Below are 18,425 nucleotides of genomic sequence, written 5' to 3'. Positions count from 1 at the left end.
GTGGTCATAAAAAGAGTTCTAAACATGTTGTAAAAACTGAATTTTCTAGGCAAAGAGTCCGGTTCATCTAGCGGACAAGCCGGAGGGAATTCACGAGGAAAAGACGCGCTCTAAAGGTACGAAATTATTACTTCGTTACATTAAGGTTAACTATCATTCTTAAGTTATAGTGAAAAGCATGATAAACATGATTGAACAATGTGTCTTGAAAGCGATTGTGTTCCTTAAACAAGTAAATGGGTCAAAACAAGTGAAAAACATGAAACCTTGCATATCCGTAATGGTGTGTAAATTCAGCACCCTAACGAGTCAAACAAGTTCTGGCAATAAGCACGAAGCAAGTCACTATTATACAATGCATGAATTACATGGCGTGTAAGTCGAGAAGCGAACACCATAAGCAAAATAAGAAACCTTGCTCTTAATATAGGAGTTAAGGTTTAGATTGATGCATAGCAATAGTGCAAACAACTAACTAAAAAGCCTTGTAATTTAGTTCGTAAGTTAATCCCGTAGACATGCCCGCATGAGATTAGTTTAATAATATCATAAGTGAAATACAGGTATGGAGAAATTAGACCAGCCGCTTAACAAATTCTGCGAAATTAAGCTGTTTTGATGCATAAAAGAATCAGCAAAAAATTGCATTTGAAACAAGTGAGTGATGTGCAGGGCTCACTGTAAATTACGGTGGTACCGTAATTTACGGTGGCCTGCAAATCTACTACGGTGAAACCCTACTGATTTATGGTAGGCTCCAAAATGTCCAGAAGCCACCGTAACTTACGGTGACACCGTAAGTTACGGTGGAGCCCTGTTTGATGAAATTTGTTTTAATCATTTTCTTGAACAAGTGTTCGGACCTGATTCAAACACGTAAATTTCCAAGAATGATAATGCTAATGCTTGTTTAAAATATTAGTTTTCAGGTGCTCAAGAAAAGGATGATGATCAAGTAATCGAGTCGAACCGAACACACAATACTACGCTTCCGCACTTGATCCTTGTTTTGTAACTATGTAGACACTAGTAGTTTTATTTTGAACATCGTTTAGTAGGTTAAACATGTAAATGTCGTATTAAATGGGTCTCAAATCTTGAAAGTTTTTGTAAAGTCTACTTTTGGTATAAATTGTAAGGCTTACTTGCTGTTAAAAACGGGTATTATAATCTGAGTGTTACACCGCAGGTGCATTCGTTAATCCGAAAGGCATAACCAGAAACTCGTAATGGCCGTAATGAGTTCTGAATGCTGTTTTGGAGACGTCTTCCTCTCGGACTCTCAGCTGATGGTACCCCGATCTCAAATCAATCTTAGAGTAATAACTCGACTCTTGCAATTGATCGAACAAGTCATCAATGCGTGGAAGAGGATAACGATTCTTCACGGTCACCTTGTTAAGTTCGCGGTAGTCAATACACATCCTGAAGGTACCGTCTTTCTTTTTCACGAATAACACTGGAGCTCCCCAAGGCGAAGAGCTAGGACGTATGAAACCTTTTTCCAAGAGTTCTTGCAGTCGTGTGGACAGTTCTTCAAGTTCTGATGGAGCTAGATGATAAGGTGCTCGAGCTATGGGCGCGGCTCCAGGAGCTAGCTCGATTTGAAATTCAACTTGACGATGAGGCGGAAGACCAGGTAATTCCTTAGGAAATACCTCAGGAAAGTCGCGCACAATAGGAATATCTTCTATCTTCCTTTCTTTCAAGGATGTATCAGAAACGAGGGCTAGAATAGCAGTGTGGCCCTTTCGCAAACACTTCTGGGCCTTAAGGAAGGAGATGATGCCGACAACAGCACCACTCTTGTCGCCACGAATTACGAGGGGTTCCGTACATAAACGAGGGATGCGGACAATCTTCTCGTTGCAAAGAATTTCCGCTTGCTGACGAGATAACCAATCCATCCCAATAATAACGTCAAAACTACCCAGAACGATGGGAATAAGATCGATAGAGAAGGTCTGACCCGCTAGGACGAGGTTACAGCCCTTAACTATGTGTGTGGCTTCAAGACTTTTACCGTTTGCTATTTCTACCGTGTGTTTAGTGTTCAAAAGTGTTGGAGTACGCTTAAGCATCTGACTAACTTTTAAGGACACGTAGCTAGTATTGACACCCGAATCAAATAAAACAGTAACAAAGAAATCATCCAGAAGAAACTTACCCATCACAACATTGGGATCGTTCCTTGCATCACCCTGACCAATCACGAAGGCATGACCTCTTGCCCCATTACCATTGTTGTTTCCCCCATTGCCGTTTCCATTCCCCTAATTGTTGTTGTTCTGATTCTGATTTAGCTGGGGGCAGTCCTTGAAATGGCCCTCAGCACCACATTGAAAGCACCCTTTGTTGTTACCTTGTTGTTGCTGCTGCTGGCGTTGATTTGGTGGGGCTTGCTGTTGCTGCCGGTTCTGATTCTCCGGACGCTGACTCCTGCAATCCTTTGCAATGTGACTAGGCTTGTTGCACCGATGACAGTTGCCTTTGCTACATGGCCCGTTGTGGTGCAAGTTACAGCGATTACATTTGGGGTGATTCCCCTTGTATCCACCCTGCCCTTGACTTCTAGAAGGCTGCTGACTGGGGCTCTTATGGTCCTCAGTCCTTCGTTGCTGAGACTGAGACTGAACAGAGGTAGAGCCTTTGCTCGAATTTCCATCCCATTTCACTTGTTGTCGCCAGGAGTATCAGGAGTAGATGTGGCACTGATACGTTTGGGTAGCCTGTTTTGCTCCACTGCCTGGTCAGTGAGACGATGAGCTAGTCGTATAACTTGCTGAATGGTACCGAGGTTAGCTGAAGTCACGTGGCTCTGAATTTCTGGTACAAGACCCTTGAGGTACAACTCAATACGTTTGATGGGAGGGTCCACCATAGTAGGACACAAGATGGCCAGCTCGTTTAACCTCTTTGTGTATGCCTCAATTTCAGACCCCGTCATTTTCAGATTATAGAACTCTACCTCCAGCTTGTGGATGTCGTCACGATTACAGTACTCTTCCTTGATCAAATCTTTGAAGTCATTCCATGAGGTGGCATTAGCAACTGCCAGCCCTAGTAGTTGAACCTGTGCTTTCCACCAGGTTAGTGCAGCACCTTCGAGTGTTCCCGTAGCAAATTTCACCCTACGATCTTCAGGGCATTCACACATTTCGAAGACAGATTCGAGCTTCTCGAACCAGTGTAGGAGACCTACAGCTCCTTCAGTGCCGCTGAAGGTACTTGGTCGACAGTCCATGAACGTTTTGAACGTATATACGGGAGGTGGAGCATGTTGACCTGTGGTGCGAGAATAAAAGACAAGGTTAGGCACAAGGGTTGGTTCGCGAGGGTAGTTTCTAAACGTCTTAAGATGGGTTGATATGGCGGGTCGTACCTCCTGCAGGAACAGCTGCGAGTACCTCAGCAACTCGTTCGTTGATCAAAGCCGTCAGCTGGGCTTGAGTTAGGTTGATACGTCCTCCGCGTCCGTTCATGATCTTCACAACGAAGCAACGTATGTGAGAAAAGTGTCGCGAAAGTGCGTAAGTGTGGGACGACAGTAGAGAGTAAGTGCACAAGGTTCAAATAGCAGTTATCACGTTAACTAATGCATAGTGTGAACTATCTAACCGACAATATAACATAAATCATACCACCTATTGTGTCGAGTCTTGCACGTGGAGCGAAGCGTCGTTGTGGATCGTTGAGCACTGTACAGGTTATAGTCTGGTTTTATCAGAAAGCTTTTCCCTTTCTAAAACCAAGTTCACTATAACCAATGGCTCTGATACCAATCTATCACACCCCCAAAATCCACCATGCGGAGTATCACCGCATGGAGGCGTGACGCGACCAGGATCAAGCCACCAATCATATTGAACAACGTATTTAAGTAAATAAAACCAACCACAATACAATTGGTGACCAAAAGGAAGTTAACCAAGTTCAATTTAAACAGCGGAAGCATAAGATGTTAAACCAAAACATAAGTTCGTAGTTCATAAGTTTAAGGACCCAAAACATAAGTTTCATAAGTTCATAAAGTTTATTTATTAAGTACGGGACATAATAGTTCGCATCCCACAACGACCACCTCCTTGTGCAAGCCCCATAGCTTCTAGCGACCTGCAAAGCATGTAACAACGAGTCAACAACAAAGTTGGGTGAGTTCACGGTTGGTTGTCCATTTTAGAGTTGTTTCCAAAAACGTAGTTTAATCTTAATCAGCTATCAAGCCGTGGAGGCTATCCAGCCGTGAGGGTTACCCCATAGTTCGAAAACGTTTATCAGTTAACCATCCCATGTCCACCTTCCCTGGCTATCCAGCCCGGCACTTCGGCCGTGGGGGCTACCCCATTATTTAAACTACCAGACTCGTTTATCATATCGACTACTAACGAAAGTTACTTGTGCCCTAGCGTCGGTGTCTATCATCACCGACGTGCCATAGTCCATTAGTACACGCCCGTCTGACTGGCACGGTGTGAGGTTTGTTAAACCTAATAGCGCTATTAACTAATGACCCGCTCGCCATAGCCTCGGCGATTAAGTCGATATAAAGGGAGGGACTTCGCTGATAGAGTTCTAGTCTAGTAAGTCTAATTCCGTCCCAACAGGATGAGGAATTCTCATTCCTGAACACGTCCCAAGGACGAGGAATCCCTATTCCTGAACCCATTCCCATTCCCACCGGGAATTACCATGCTTTGTAGAAAAGTGTGAACTCACCTCGGTTTGCTCGGTTAGATTAGTTACTCTAATAATCAGGAAATCAAGCACGTCCTAATAAGGTACAGATAACAATCAATTTCTCATGCACAACACGTATGGTTTATCTACTCATTACTTTTATCACATATCACACAATTTAAACGTCAAGGCACTTTGTTAAGTTGTATATTATTTTACCCTAAAATAATATAACGGTAAAATAAACAAGTATTCACACAAGAGTTTTAGTATACAATATATATTTTAAATATATATTTATCAAATTTTATTTACGAAAGTCAACCTCCGATACCTGGCGTTTTGTTACAAAAATTATGGCGAAGTTTATATTCGAAACACAAGTTATAAAATATAATTGTAACGCTTGTTTAGAAAAATATTTTCTAAGTGTTGGGATTTTAGAAAATTTCGCCAAGGTTTCCTTTGTAAACGGAGGTGTCCATGCTTACTAGCATATCATTTTCTTTTCAAAAATTCATTCGAACAATTCTCAATCAACAATATACAACCTCTACTAACCAACATGTCTAAAAAACAAGCATAAACTATAAACTCATGAACTTGAAAATTTATAAAAGTATGTAGTAACTTACTAGCATACTTAGTAAGTCTTGTTACCTTTAAAAGTGTGATTAGTTCCTTAAAAACTTCATTTTTAAAGAGTTTGAATATTCACAACTTCCAATCATATTTTCTAAAAATATTTCTTTGTGAAATTTTCTTATTACACAAGTGTTTCTACACTTGTTTATCCACCAAAAACGTGATTAGTTTATGTAAGATCCAAGCTTTAATGAAACTTATATTTTTCACTTGGTTCTTTTGAAAAACCACTCATGGATCTTTGGATCTACAAGATTATAACCAACTTTGATCTTTATTTTTCGAGAAAACATTTATTTATTCAAGTTCATAGTTTATGTGTGGATGATTCCATCATCCTACACATTTCTAACTTTCTCATCTTGCTAGATCATGTTTTTAATCATGATCTAGCAAGATCATATGATGATCCATATCAATTACATGAGTAACACAACCAACAAGCATCACAACATATGAATATCATGATTTCTTCATCTTTTAACCATACTTGATTACTAAGTTAGTTTATGTTCAAGACTTCTTCATAAGATTCATTAAAGTTCTTATCATTTTGATCACTACACATCACTAACCACTTAAACAATATGTAAAATGCAAGGATCTAAGTTCTTACCACTAGCTTAAGGCTAGGGGAGTTCAAGTGTAGAAAAGTGGTGGTTAAAAAAAGATGAGAGAGGTCCTTGAGCTTCCGAACACACCAAGCTTGTTTGTATTATCACTAACACCCTTGGAAGTATGTAGATTGCATGAATGAGCTTGGATGATGATGATGGTGGGTGTGGTGGCTCACGGCCGAACCAAGGGAGGAGAGGGAGAGAAGAGTTGGGTGAATTGTGATGGTGGTGATGAGTGTAGTTCAATCCTTTGGTCATTCTTATAATTTCCCAACATCACTTTGTCCAATGGATACAATGTTTCAAGAGTACACAACATATCCCATTAAATAATCAAGAAAATCATGGGGTGGTGAGTCCCCATGTAACCGTCCCAGGGGGGGGGTGTCTAGTTAGGTTGTGATGGGTGGTTAGGGATATAGTTGGAAATCAAGTGTTTAGTTAGTGTGTTATTAAATATATAGTGTGTTAGGGTGTTCGGGGACCCTAACTAGCTCAGCAAAATAAAAACAATGTGTTTGACAATATTTTTGTGTTCCGGGTAAAGTCCGGTTGTTCGGTTGGGTGTTGTTCCGTTAAAGTGCTTAATTAATCCGTAAGGTGTCTTTTATAATATTTTTATAACATCTTTAATTTTCAACACTCAGGAAAACATACCGGACTATTTAGTAACTTTTCTGTACACTACTAGTATGTTAACAAGCACATGTAAGTATAACACAGAAATCAGAAAGCAATTAAATGATTCAGCAGTCATCAAGCACTTTAATTATCATTAATAAATTGTACGGATACATGGAATTATGAGGGTTGTCACAACAAACACTACACGACACTTCACATACTCATTTCTTTCATAATATCTACAATAACATTACACATTCTCCTATCAATCAAATGGCCGAACGGACCAAAAACGAAGAGATCACATTGGTGAGTGTTTGGGTTACTTTCGTCGTGAACAAGGTTCAAGGGTCTTGTAAGATGTGGCTTCAAATCCTAGACTCATCTCATGAAAAAATGGGTAACAAAACCCACAAAGTATACAAGCTCGTGAATAGGTGGCAATGTGGCATATTATCCAACTTAGTGATGCCAAGTTTGACAAATTGCTCAAAGACTCGATAAGCAATCAACAAAATGAAAACGAGGAGGAAGCCATCCGGGTTGCCCATGGTGAGTATAAACGGACATACGAGCCCAAAGAATTTAAATCTCACCTTGAGACTTGGAAGATCACGAGAACTCATCTGCAATAGAGAGAATTTGTTTAATTTAAGTTTTATGTATTTGAGAAAGTGTAAAATACATTACGGCTTAAAGTACATCACGTACGACAACGTGCGTGATTTTACACTATAACGTGCATGATTAATTTTCTCAACATGCATGATTTGGGTTTTTAAGTTTATAACGTGCATGATTTTTATTATAACGTGCATAATTTTTATTATAACGGGTATAATTACCTGTCGTACGTGATGTACGTTAAGCCGTATTGTACTTAATTGTCCTCTATGTATTTTATGAATTTTAAGTTATGTTATTTGTTATTTCTAAATTATGTATTATATTTACTTTTTAATGAAATTATAATTTAGTAATTTCAATTTGTTGAATTTATTTTTTATTTAAAAAATATATTAGTGTAGTTGAATGTTTTGGTGGTTTGAAAGTAGTCAAGGGTAAAAATGACGTGGCATTGCAGAATTGGGGCGGGTTTAGATATATGACAGGACGCCCCCTCCACCCTAAAAGAAAACAACTGACTTTCAAAAGTGACACCGTTATTGACCCTAGAGAGACCGATTGTTTCAAATATGAGACTATATATTTAGTAATTACTTTGTAAATAAATTGTAAAACTTGTCTGTTCTTTTTATATACACTTCTATAGTTATAAACATCAATTAAATGTAAAAAAATATATATAAACTATCATGTAACATACACACAGTTCTAAACATCAATCAAATGTGTATATATATGTATAGTATATAACTATATGTGATATCTGAATTTGTAACGTTAAAAATATTTAATGTGAAATCTTTCATGGTAATATCAATATTAAGTAGTTACATTTCGTATAAAAACATGAGCAAAATTTTCAAGTGTTATAAAATAAATACAAAAGTGAATATCGTTTTCCTAGTAGGTTTAGCCCCAAAAGAATTTGATTCTGTTGGCACTTAATTACTTAAATAATAGTAGATGACGATTATAATACTATACTTAAGAATAACTACAAGGGGAAATGCATCGAAAGATAATGGGTTGTCAACACTCAACGACAACAAGACGTCTCACCAACATATTAAAAAGAGTGACTAAAATTAGTTGCTCTCGGAAGTTTAAAATAAACCATTTAAAAAACCATGTTTAAAAAACAGAAGTTGCAAAATTTGTTAAACTATTGATGAAACTGTTTAATGTTGTGAAAAACTAGTAAATGCCTCGCCCGCGTTGCGGGGCGATGGCCGAATAATTCTCAACCAATTAAAAAAAGACTAATATAATTTTCCTAGGGAAAAAAAACCAAAAACGATGATAAGACCGTAGTAAACCAATTAAAACAAAAAACCTTTATACTTTTGGTAAAAAAAAACTAAAACGATGGGAAAAACGTAGTTTTTAACTGAGGGCGAAATCGTAAATTTAATTCGGGGATAAATTGTAAACTAAATGGACCAACGGGGAAGTGCTAGGAAGTTACCGACATGATTGTAATTTTACACTGTCACCAGGAAAACAAAACAAAAATGATGGGGAAAATGTAAAGTTAAGTTGAGGGTAAAATCGTAACTTGGTTGTGAGAAAAAAAAAAACTAATGGCGAAAGTATCAATTTATACTGGGCAAAATCGTAATTTTATCCGATGTGAAAATTACAATTTTTAGCCAGAGTAAAAACGTAAATTTATTTTTAAGCGTGGGCAAAAGCATAACTTTGAACTGATGGGAAAATCGTATATTTAAGGGAAAAAAACTAATGGCAAAACTATAAATTGAAACGGGTGAAATTCGTATTTTTTTACCGGAGGCAAAATTGAAATATTTAGATGGAAGCATAAGCGTAAATTTATTTTTAAGTGGGGAAAAAACATAATTTTTAACTGATGGCAAAATCGTAATTTTAAAGGAGTATAAAATCATAATTTTGTTGGGCCAATAGGGGAGTGCCAGGCAGCTGCCTGGCACTATTAAGGCTGCCGCCCATTTTGCCCAATGAAGGGTCGGACCTATTGAAATCTTACGTAAGCAACTAATGTTTGTAGTATTTGATAATATATTAAAAGTTTGAAAAACATCATTCATCCTAAAAACTTGAGAAGCGGCATTCTCGGAATTGTCAAGCCAAAAAATGGGCTAAGGTGGGTTATAAACGGGTCAAGTAAATAATAGGAAATTTCGTAGACTTATTTATTGAACTTTTGCTAGAGAAAACGCAACCACTCCATATTATTTAGACTTATTGAACTTTTGCTAGAAAAAATGCGACCACTACATATTATTTAGACTTATTGAACTTTTGCTAGAAAAAATGCGACCACTACATATTATTTAGACGACTATTAGAAGTATCAAAAATTCTTTTATCATTGGTCTAAAGTTGAGTGACACCAACCAGGGGCGGACCTACCTCTATGGTAGGGGTAACCCCCGCTACCCCTTGGTCGGAAAAAAATTGGAAAAATTAGTGTAAATTTTGGAAAAATTTGACATTTTTTCGATTTCGTTACGGCTTATTTATAACACGTTACCCCTTGGTCGCAATCCTAGATCCGCCACTGACACCAACCCCTCACTTGGTATTAGTGTGTGCGTTCGTAACCACTTATATATTTCTAGCTTGTTGCTTGAAAAGTGAGCACATTAACTTCATATCAATAACTTCAAATGCTACAAGATCCACACACTTTATAAGCTTTTAGCGACCTTAAACAAATAGATAATATCATTTAAAAGCTTTTAGAAAAACTTTACCCAAATTATTAACATCCTCTAAAACATTTCAAGGAAGCTTACACAAATAGATAACACCCTCTCAAACCCTTTTAGACAACCTTTACCAAACATATGACATCCACAGATCTACTAAGACCTTTACAAAGACAGTAGCTCTATGATGAATAAAGCCTTCAAGGTCACAAGTCAAACAAATACAACCTATATAAGGATACACTTTTAATTGAAGATTTTATAAAGTTGTCATGTTTCAATTAAAGAAAAGTAAGGGCTGTTATAGCAATTATATAACAACATAAATGTTTAAATGCATTAAGTGTAAGTAAGGGGGTCGTTGTGGGCTTGTATATTTATTTTTCTTGTATTTGCATCACCTAACATGCTTTTAAGAGCATATATGATAACTCTTAAAATATAAGATATTGTTATTTAATCATTTGATACCAAAGTTTAACACATGAATGGTCAAAGACATCCCTTACTTGGTCACCTCAAGAATTTTTTTAAATAATAACATGGGACCACAATCAATACTTGGTAATAATTACATTTTGTAAAAGCTAAAGTAGACAGTAAAAAGAGAGCATGATATTTATATGTATAGATTTTATTTAAATTTTATATTCTTCAATAATATCTTCGTATTTTTAAAAGTCGGATATGGTCAAGAGCATGTTTCTATCGTTGCTAAAATATACTTGATAGACAAATAGCATAACATTCGTAAAACTCTAAGAAAATACATTAGTCCAACTTTCAGTATATAATTCTAATAAGAGTAAATTACAACTGGTGTCCTGTACGTTTGTATCAAATTACAATTAGTGTCCTTTAACTAAATAAATTACAGGTTCTGTCTTTTATGTTGCCAGTTTTTAGCATGTTATGTCCTTTAGCCCTAATCTAGTTAAGTTTTTTTAATTAAGTTATATCATATGCCTCTCACATGAGGGCAACATGGTTTTTTCATCTCAATTTAACATGAATTATATTTTTGTTTGGATTAATTGAAAATTTTAAATATTTTACTTTGATTTTATAATTTAAATTCCACACCATGGATTACATTTTTGTTTGGATTAACTAAAAAAATGAGGGATCGACTGAAAAAATAAAGGGGATAAAAGAGATTTATTTATTTCGACTTTTTAATATAAAATTGAGATGAAAAGACCATGTTGCCCTCATGTGAAAGGCACATAGTAAGACTTAACTAAAAAAACTTAACTAGGTTAGGTAGGTCTAAAGGAAATAACGTGTTAAAAACCGGTAACATAAAGGACAGAGCTTGTAATTTGTTTAGTTAAAGGACACCGGTTGTAATTTGATGCAAACGTAAAAGACACCGGTTGTAATTTACTCTTCTAATAATAACTAACATAAAGAGATTGTATTATTAAACACACACGTCTCACACCATACACATACTCTGTCTTTTTTGAACGACAAGTAAATCTCGCTTGTAAACCCCCCCTTGTTTGGGGCTATGTTCAAGGTCGACTTCTCGACTGCCATGAACCATGCCCCCTTATGCGCATGAACCAGATGAAATCCATAAACCCTCGCCCCTCGCCAGATTCGAACCTGGGATTAAAACCCTGATTCACCCCTTGACCCAAATGTCCATCGAAAATTGAACCTATATCTCAAATACAGAGGGCAGACCTTTTAACTGCTGGACCAACACACTGAATGACCTACACCTCTTTGACTCTTTCTCTATATACTAAAAAACAAATAAAGCCCACAAAAGGCCCATATATTATACACTTAGGCCCTCTAAGCCCACGAATTACCCACCTGCATAACAAACCTACCAAGTAAAACTGGTCACGACTGCTATCGGTTATATCCCACCATCTTCCATTGATTTTTGTTTTTGAAGCCCGAACAATGCCTAAAGGAGAAGATGCGATTATCAGAAAGAAGAACAAATCGCTCAGGAAGAAAATGCGCAGCGATTCAGCCAAGGTTTCTAATCGCATAGCCGCCATTATCGCACAGAAAAAGCGTCGTCAATCAGGCAAACGCAGAATGTGTCAGGTACGAGTAATCGTCTTCTATGGTACTTTAGCCACTCACTAAACTATTTTGTCCATCAATTTGTTGCTATGTCAGAATTTTCATTCTTTTTATGGCGATATTTATTAACTGTTTATGCCAACTGTAGTAGGTTATTGACACACATAAACTTATTACTTATCTTTTTAGTTCAACCCTATATCGTGCTTAACAAGTAACTGTTTATTTCTATCCGAAACCCGAATTCGAAGCCACCTGAACTCGAGTTAGATACCCGAACTTGACCAACCTGAACCTTCTGGGTCACCTTTTCCCGGGCAAAAACCTGAACAACCCGACCGGAAAACTCCGAAACATGAAACCCAAAAAAACGCAAACAGTTACTTTATTTTTTTTTATAGATTTGTTTTGGTTTGGAGTCTTTGTATTTGAAACATTAAGTTTACTTTTGACATTGTAATATCATTTGGTCAAATGATGTTTGAAATTTGATCATGTTTTTTAGTAACAATATGAATTTAAATGATATTTTGTAAAAAAATATATTTATTTTCATTTTACATCTAAACCCGAAAACCGAACAACCCGACCCAATTAACCCAAGCCTGAATAATCCGAACCCGACTAACCTGAACTATAAATGGGTCGGTTATCGGGTCACTTTCTCCCAGCCAAAAACCCGAACAATCCGAACCGAAAAACCTGAAACCCGAAGAACACCATTACTAAATGTGTGTAGCAAGCTTTATTTAAAATTGCTGTAATTTTGTGCAAGTTTACTTTGGCTGTTAAGCTTATGGTGTTTTATTGAACTTTGATTTTGTGATTTATATGTGATATTGATGATGAGATATATAGAATGCATATAATCTGATTAGATGGCGTATTTATTGTTATATTCAGGGGATGTGTTTTAGTCTACCCACTCCAAAGGATCCTTTTAATGACAAACAAAACAATATTGATATTATTAAGGACAAAAAGTTGAAGACCAAGAAAGTTTGGCCATCAAAGGAAGTTAATAATTCGACCGAAGAACACGGTAATGGTAACGGTGCTTCACAGAACAAGCGAAAGGCTAGCGGGGATCATCAGTCGAATGGGAAAAACCAGGAACAGAAACGGGCAAGGGTCAAGAAAGAGTCAACACGGTCGGATAAAGAAAACACCAAGGATGAAGCTTGCCCGTCAAAATTCTTAATTTCATGTTTGAAGACGATACAAGACGCGATGCATCACGTAGAAACATTTGAAAGGGGAAAGCCTTTGTTCTTTGATTCATGGGGGTTTGAATATTGGAGATGTTATTCAAGTGGCAAACACGTGTTGGAGACGAGTGGACATGCTACCATGGAACAGATTGCTTGGATAGGATCAACTGCAGTCGATACCATAACAAAAAAGGAAAAAGACGGTGTATCTTTCACCAACCCCTACCTTTTGTTCATTGTGCCATCTCAAGAGAAAGCAGTACAGGTATCCTTATTTAGACTAAAAATAGAAATAACTGTTACACTTGTTCTATAGCGTTCCACGGCGTACGTCTGATTTTTTCAAAAAGAAAGCATCTTTGTGCTAACTAACTAGTGGAGTTATTAAATAAACATTCAAATTTATGATACCTTTGGTTTATACTTTATAGTCGTGTAACTACACAGCTATTTACAGGTACGCTGTGTGTGCAAGCCTTTGAAAGCGTTTGGAATACATACAGTGAGTCTACATCCTGGGGCTTCCAAAGATCATCAGGTTCACGGGTAATTTACATAAATCTAAAAAACTTTACTGCAGCAAACGGTGCATGCAAAATTGCAAACATGATTCTCTTTTCGGTTTTGGTAGTTGATGTTTTAATTTGTTAGCCCTGCTTGTCGTGTATGACTAAATGAACTTCATTCTTTTACATCTGGAGCATACACATTACCATAGTTGTGAATAGCTCTGGTAGCGCCTGCTACAGCGAATAGCATAGTGTATTGGTAAAGGGTCGCTAAAGGTGTAGCGATAAATAGAGGATTATTGTTATTATTATTTTTTTCATATAGATAATTAGTGATAGCGAATTATAGCTATTTTAGCGTATTTTTAGCACTTTTATACATAATTGGTGTGTTAAATATATTTTTTTTGTATTTTTCTGCCCTTTATCGCTAAACATGAACTAGCGGGCGCTATTTTGTCGCTATCGCTACGTAGCATTTTAGGAGCCTGTCACTATGGTCCGCTATTTGCTATTGACAACTATGCATCTTACTGTATTCATAACATCACTTGATAAGAACTCTATTCCTCCTACAGATTAAAGAGTTGTGAACCTGAGTTCCTTATATGCACGCCAGATAGACTTTTGGAGCTTGTTTCCATGAAGGCTGTTGATATTTCTGGTGTTTGTTCACTGGTATTCTTTTTAACATCATCCAAGCTTTGCTGTAGATTATGCTTGTGTTTACTAATCTTTCATCATTATTTATTAGCGGTCTAAACTTAATTTTGTGATTATACAGATTATTGATGGACTGGAATCTTCTTGTGGAGATGCTTATCTTGACAGCATAAAATCTATTCAGCAACATATTTCTGTTGACCCACATACTGTGGTTTTCTGCAGTGGGTTGACCGATACATATTTAGCTTCAGTGTCAAGTCTTTTGCAAAAACCAACGTGTAGATTGTCAGTTGAGTAGAATTTTCAAATCGTTATTTATGCAAAGGTACGTAAGAGGCGAAGTTAATGCGTTAATTATTAAATAAAATAATAATAATAATCTAAATCTTTTAATAAATAATTTCAAGGACGCAAATCAATCCATTTGTAACTAATTGAGCTCTCTGTTATAGATATTAGATGTTAATTATAATTTACCAATATCTTGTTGCAGCGAGAATGAACCTACAGTTTCTGTGAACGATACATACGAAGCTGATTTAAGTGATGCTGAGGTGGTATTGCAGTAGACGAATGCAAAGGCAAATTACATGTCACTTAGGCTCAGATAAGATGTCAAATCGCAGGCACCATTAGCCCATGTTCTTCAACATTGAGCCTTCGTTACAAAAACATCAGTTTTATTGATCTCAAAAGTGGACTCGTCTTTTTTTTACCATTGTATTTGTAGTTCTATTGCAAACAAGATGTTTATTTATTTTTTATTTTTATGAAAACGAGAAGAGCCCATCATAGCATATACTTCATTGTTGTTTGTTTTCTTCTTTTTAAACTGCAGCAGTCAGTTTGTTCTTTACTTCATTGTGTACTGGTTTGAACTGCATGTCATCGTTAAGGTGCCATGTAGGTTTTAACTACACTCTTTCACATAGGTGTAGACGTGTAGTGATTCTAACTAAAAGAAAAAAAATGGGTGTGATTGGTTAGATTGTGATTTGGGGCCTGCACCCAACCTCTCACGCCTGTTAACCGATAACGAAAGGGAGGGCATGACTAATGAGGCAGGGGCGGATCTACCTTGTTAGAAGGGGTAAACTCTGTTGCCCCTTGACGCTCCGGCGGTAGGGTAAATTTAGTGTAAATTTTGGAAAAATTTTGACGGTTTTTTTTTTATCTCGTTACCCCCTTATTTTTGAAACAGTGCCCCTATAATGATTTTATAGATCCGCCACTGACCACTGAAATGAGGCCCATTGGTGACTTCGTAATAATGGTTTAATGAACAAAAGTTGGTGACGACGTGGAGTACCTTTGGCGCACCACTAGTAAAATTATTTATGTTAATTCTTTACCAATTTTTAGTACTGTTTTAAACTATAAGTTGATGATACGTATATTCTGTATAATAAAATTTGTAGACAACTTACAATTTTAAGATATTTCTTTGTGGTTTTACCGTCTCTTTTACTTCTATAGTTATTTAATAAATCTAACTATTAATAGATTAAACTTTTAATTAGTTGTATAATATAGGAGTTGTCAAAAAATCTTTAATTATAATGTAAGTTATTGTAAACTCTAAAAATAAAATAAATCTAATTTTCATTTGATTACACAAATGAAAAAAAATTAGAATTGATATGAGAAAGTTCTAAAATACATTTTTTAATAGATATGCCATAAAGATATATCATAAAAAATAATTACAAAAGATTGATTCAATTATGTTGAAATAGCAATAATGAATTACAAAACCAGTCAATTTTCATGTTGTTTTATATAGCTTTGTAGTGATATACAGATACTAGAGAACAATTACGTGTATACTGGTATAGATGTATGAGATACGTGAAATTATGGTTGAGTATCACTATCCATTTTTGCTCACGTATCGTACGTTATTCAATCAACTTCTACTAAAAAATCATGTCATACGTAAATCAGTAAATAACCATCAAAGTGTCACCTTTTGTTTTTGTATATTTGTAAAATCAGTAGGGCTGCAAACGAATCGAACGAACACGAACAAGATCTTGTTCATGTTCGTTTGTTAAGAAATACATGTGTTCACGAACTGTTCATGAACACTTACCGAACGAGGTTTTTTGTTCATGTTTGTTTGTTAAAGAAATGAGCTTGTTCGTGTTGGTTTGTTAATTTTATGCAACGAACGAAAACGAATGTTTATGAACACAAATGAGCACAAACTAATGTTCATGAACATAATAAATAGTATGTGCTGACACTTATTAAATGTTTTATTTGTCGGAATTTTGAAGTATTTAAATAATATATATAACCAAAAAACACTAAAACACAAACGAACATGCTACCGAATGTTCACGAACATAAATGAACGAACGCGGACTATGTTCATGTTCGTTTATTTAACTAAACTAACAAAATTTCTTGTTCTTGTTCATTTGTTTAATAAACGAATGAACAAAAACGAACTTCACGCCAAACGGTTCACAAACGGTTTGCCGAATGTTAGGTTCATTTGTAGCTCTAAAAATCAGCAAAATGTGGAATAAGTTGTACAAATGTGCAACCAAATCTGGATCATGTCCACTTTCACGATTTACTCAAATAACAGTGCCCATTAATCATTGAGATGTCAGAAGGAAGAGTGAAGCCAAAGTATGATTTTGTCAGGTTGCCATGTTATGGTGCAAAATCTTTCAAATAATGTCTTCCTGCTCAATTGTTATCATGTGTGCGGTTGTAACTTCATATCTGTTTTTGGGTCCATTATCCCACAATAGTGGAATACAACGAGTAATTTCAAAGATAGTAAAATATGTTCTCTAGAAAAGCTTATTTTTATTTTTTTATATTTACACGTTTGACTTCTATGTTCTAACTAATAATAAGATATGCCCCTTTGTATCAAAAACAATTTTTATTGACATGTATTTGTATAACGTATTCATTTTTTTAACAGGAAGATCACAATATTTTGTTTAAAATATTGTATAAACGACAATTTATTAAAATTTAGTTAGTGAAAGAGTCAACTAGTCATTCAAATTATGCCTCAACACAAAAAACGAAATTCACGAGTCTTTGGTTAGTTTAAATGGGTTTTGCTCAATGTCTGGTAGAGCTGCGGACTTGTTTAGCTAAAAGAGTTGTGTTATTAGAACTGATGGGCTCACGGGTTGGCCAATTATATTATATATGTATTTTTTTAAATTTGTTTTATAGCGTAACTTAAATTGATTGAATATTTTAAAGGATTAATGAGCATCACATTTATAGTTAAAGGCGTAGTTAATTTATGTACCTTTTTGTATCATTTTAGTAAATTTATAGTTTTAGGGTACTTATATGTAAAATAAAATATTGAGTTATAATTCTTGTTTAAGCGGGTCATGTTCGTGTCACCGGCGAAAACTTGTATCATGTTTAGGTTCATGTGTTTGACATGATTTTTATGTCCATATCATGTTCGTTTTTGAGAGTTCAACCTGTTAATCCATGAACACTAACGCCCACTATGTCAAAGACTCTATTCGTGGACTTAGTTTCCAAGACAGAATGTGAGATTTATTATGATAATGTATTTATTCTTGTGCGATTTGTTTAAACTTTATTTTACTAGATCCTAACGACATTTTCTTACAAATAATTCTTTTTTCCAAAATAATTTGTCAAAGTGGTTAGTTGAGAATGAAGCAGGTGAACGCAAAGTGTAGAAGTCCAGGAAAGGGGTGAATATCAATTATGAAAACATTGAACCAATTGCATACCCAAAATGTCCGACTAAAGTGTACATGACTGCTCAACCCACTTCAAGACTCTATACCAACCTTATTCGTTGCACCAAATGTAGTAATTTTATGTTTACTATTACAACATTCTGTAATTAATAATCTAATCTAATTAAGATTCCACACGATTACACATCCACTTATGAGTGAATAGATTGATGATAAAATTAATACCTTGGATCAAACTTTTGATATTTGGTTACACGTACATGTTTATAATTATAAATATGTTTGAATGAAAGAAAATACCGAAAACACGTGACATGTCAATATAATTGATGAGGAGCTGATCTAAGAGTTGACAGAATTTTATATGGACTAACTAGATAATGGTAAA

The 18,425-nt window shown here is 35.8% G+C and overlaps 1 protein-coding gene across 1 annotated transcript; it reads left to right on the top strand.

The window, feature by feature from the left end:
* Positions 1–11,728: 11,728 nt before the first annotated feature.
* Positions 11,729–15,131, top strand: LOC110904619. Its single transcript, XM_022150464.2, has 6 exons — positions 11,729–11,950; positions 12,833–13,405; positions 13,598–13,686; positions 14,228–14,327; positions 14,434–14,640; positions 14,809–15,131. Exons 1-5 carry the CDS (start codon positions 11,801–11,803, stop codon positions 14,611–14,613), a joined length of 1,092 nt encoding a protein of 363 aa, XP_022006156.1. The 5' UTR covers positions 11,729–11,800; the 3' UTR covers positions 14,614–14,640; positions 14,809–15,131.
* The last annotated feature ends 3,294 nt before the right edge of the window (positions 15,132–18,425 follow it).

This window comes from Helianthus annuus, chromosome 14 (assembly GCF_002127325.2).
Source record: "Helianthus annuus cultivar XRQ/B chromosome 14, HanXRQr2.0-SUNRISE, whole genome shotgun sequence".
Classification (NCBI taxonomy): domain Eukaryota; kingdom Viridiplantae; phylum Streptophyta; class Magnoliopsida; order Asterales; family Asteraceae; genus Helianthus; species Helianthus annuus.
Note: the sequence above shows the minus strand (reverse complement) of the source record. Positions and strands in the feature narration are given on the sequence as shown.

What these genes read in the sequence shown, in the direction of transcription:
- LOC110904619 (XM_022150464.2), top strand. Translation starts at nt 11,801, where the DNA reads ATGCCTAAAGGAGAAGATGCGATTATCAGAAAGAAGAACAAATCGCTC. An exon ending in GCAAACGCAGAATGTGTCAG is followed by an intron (nt 11,951 to 12,832) that starts GTACGAGTAATC and finishes TGTTATATTCAG; the next exon opens with GGGATGTGTTTTAGTCTACC. An exon ending in CTCAAGAGAAAGCAGTACAG is followed by an intron (nt 13,406 to 13,597) that starts GTATCCTTATTT and finishes AGCTATTTACAG; the next exon opens with GTACGCTGTGTGTGCAAGCC.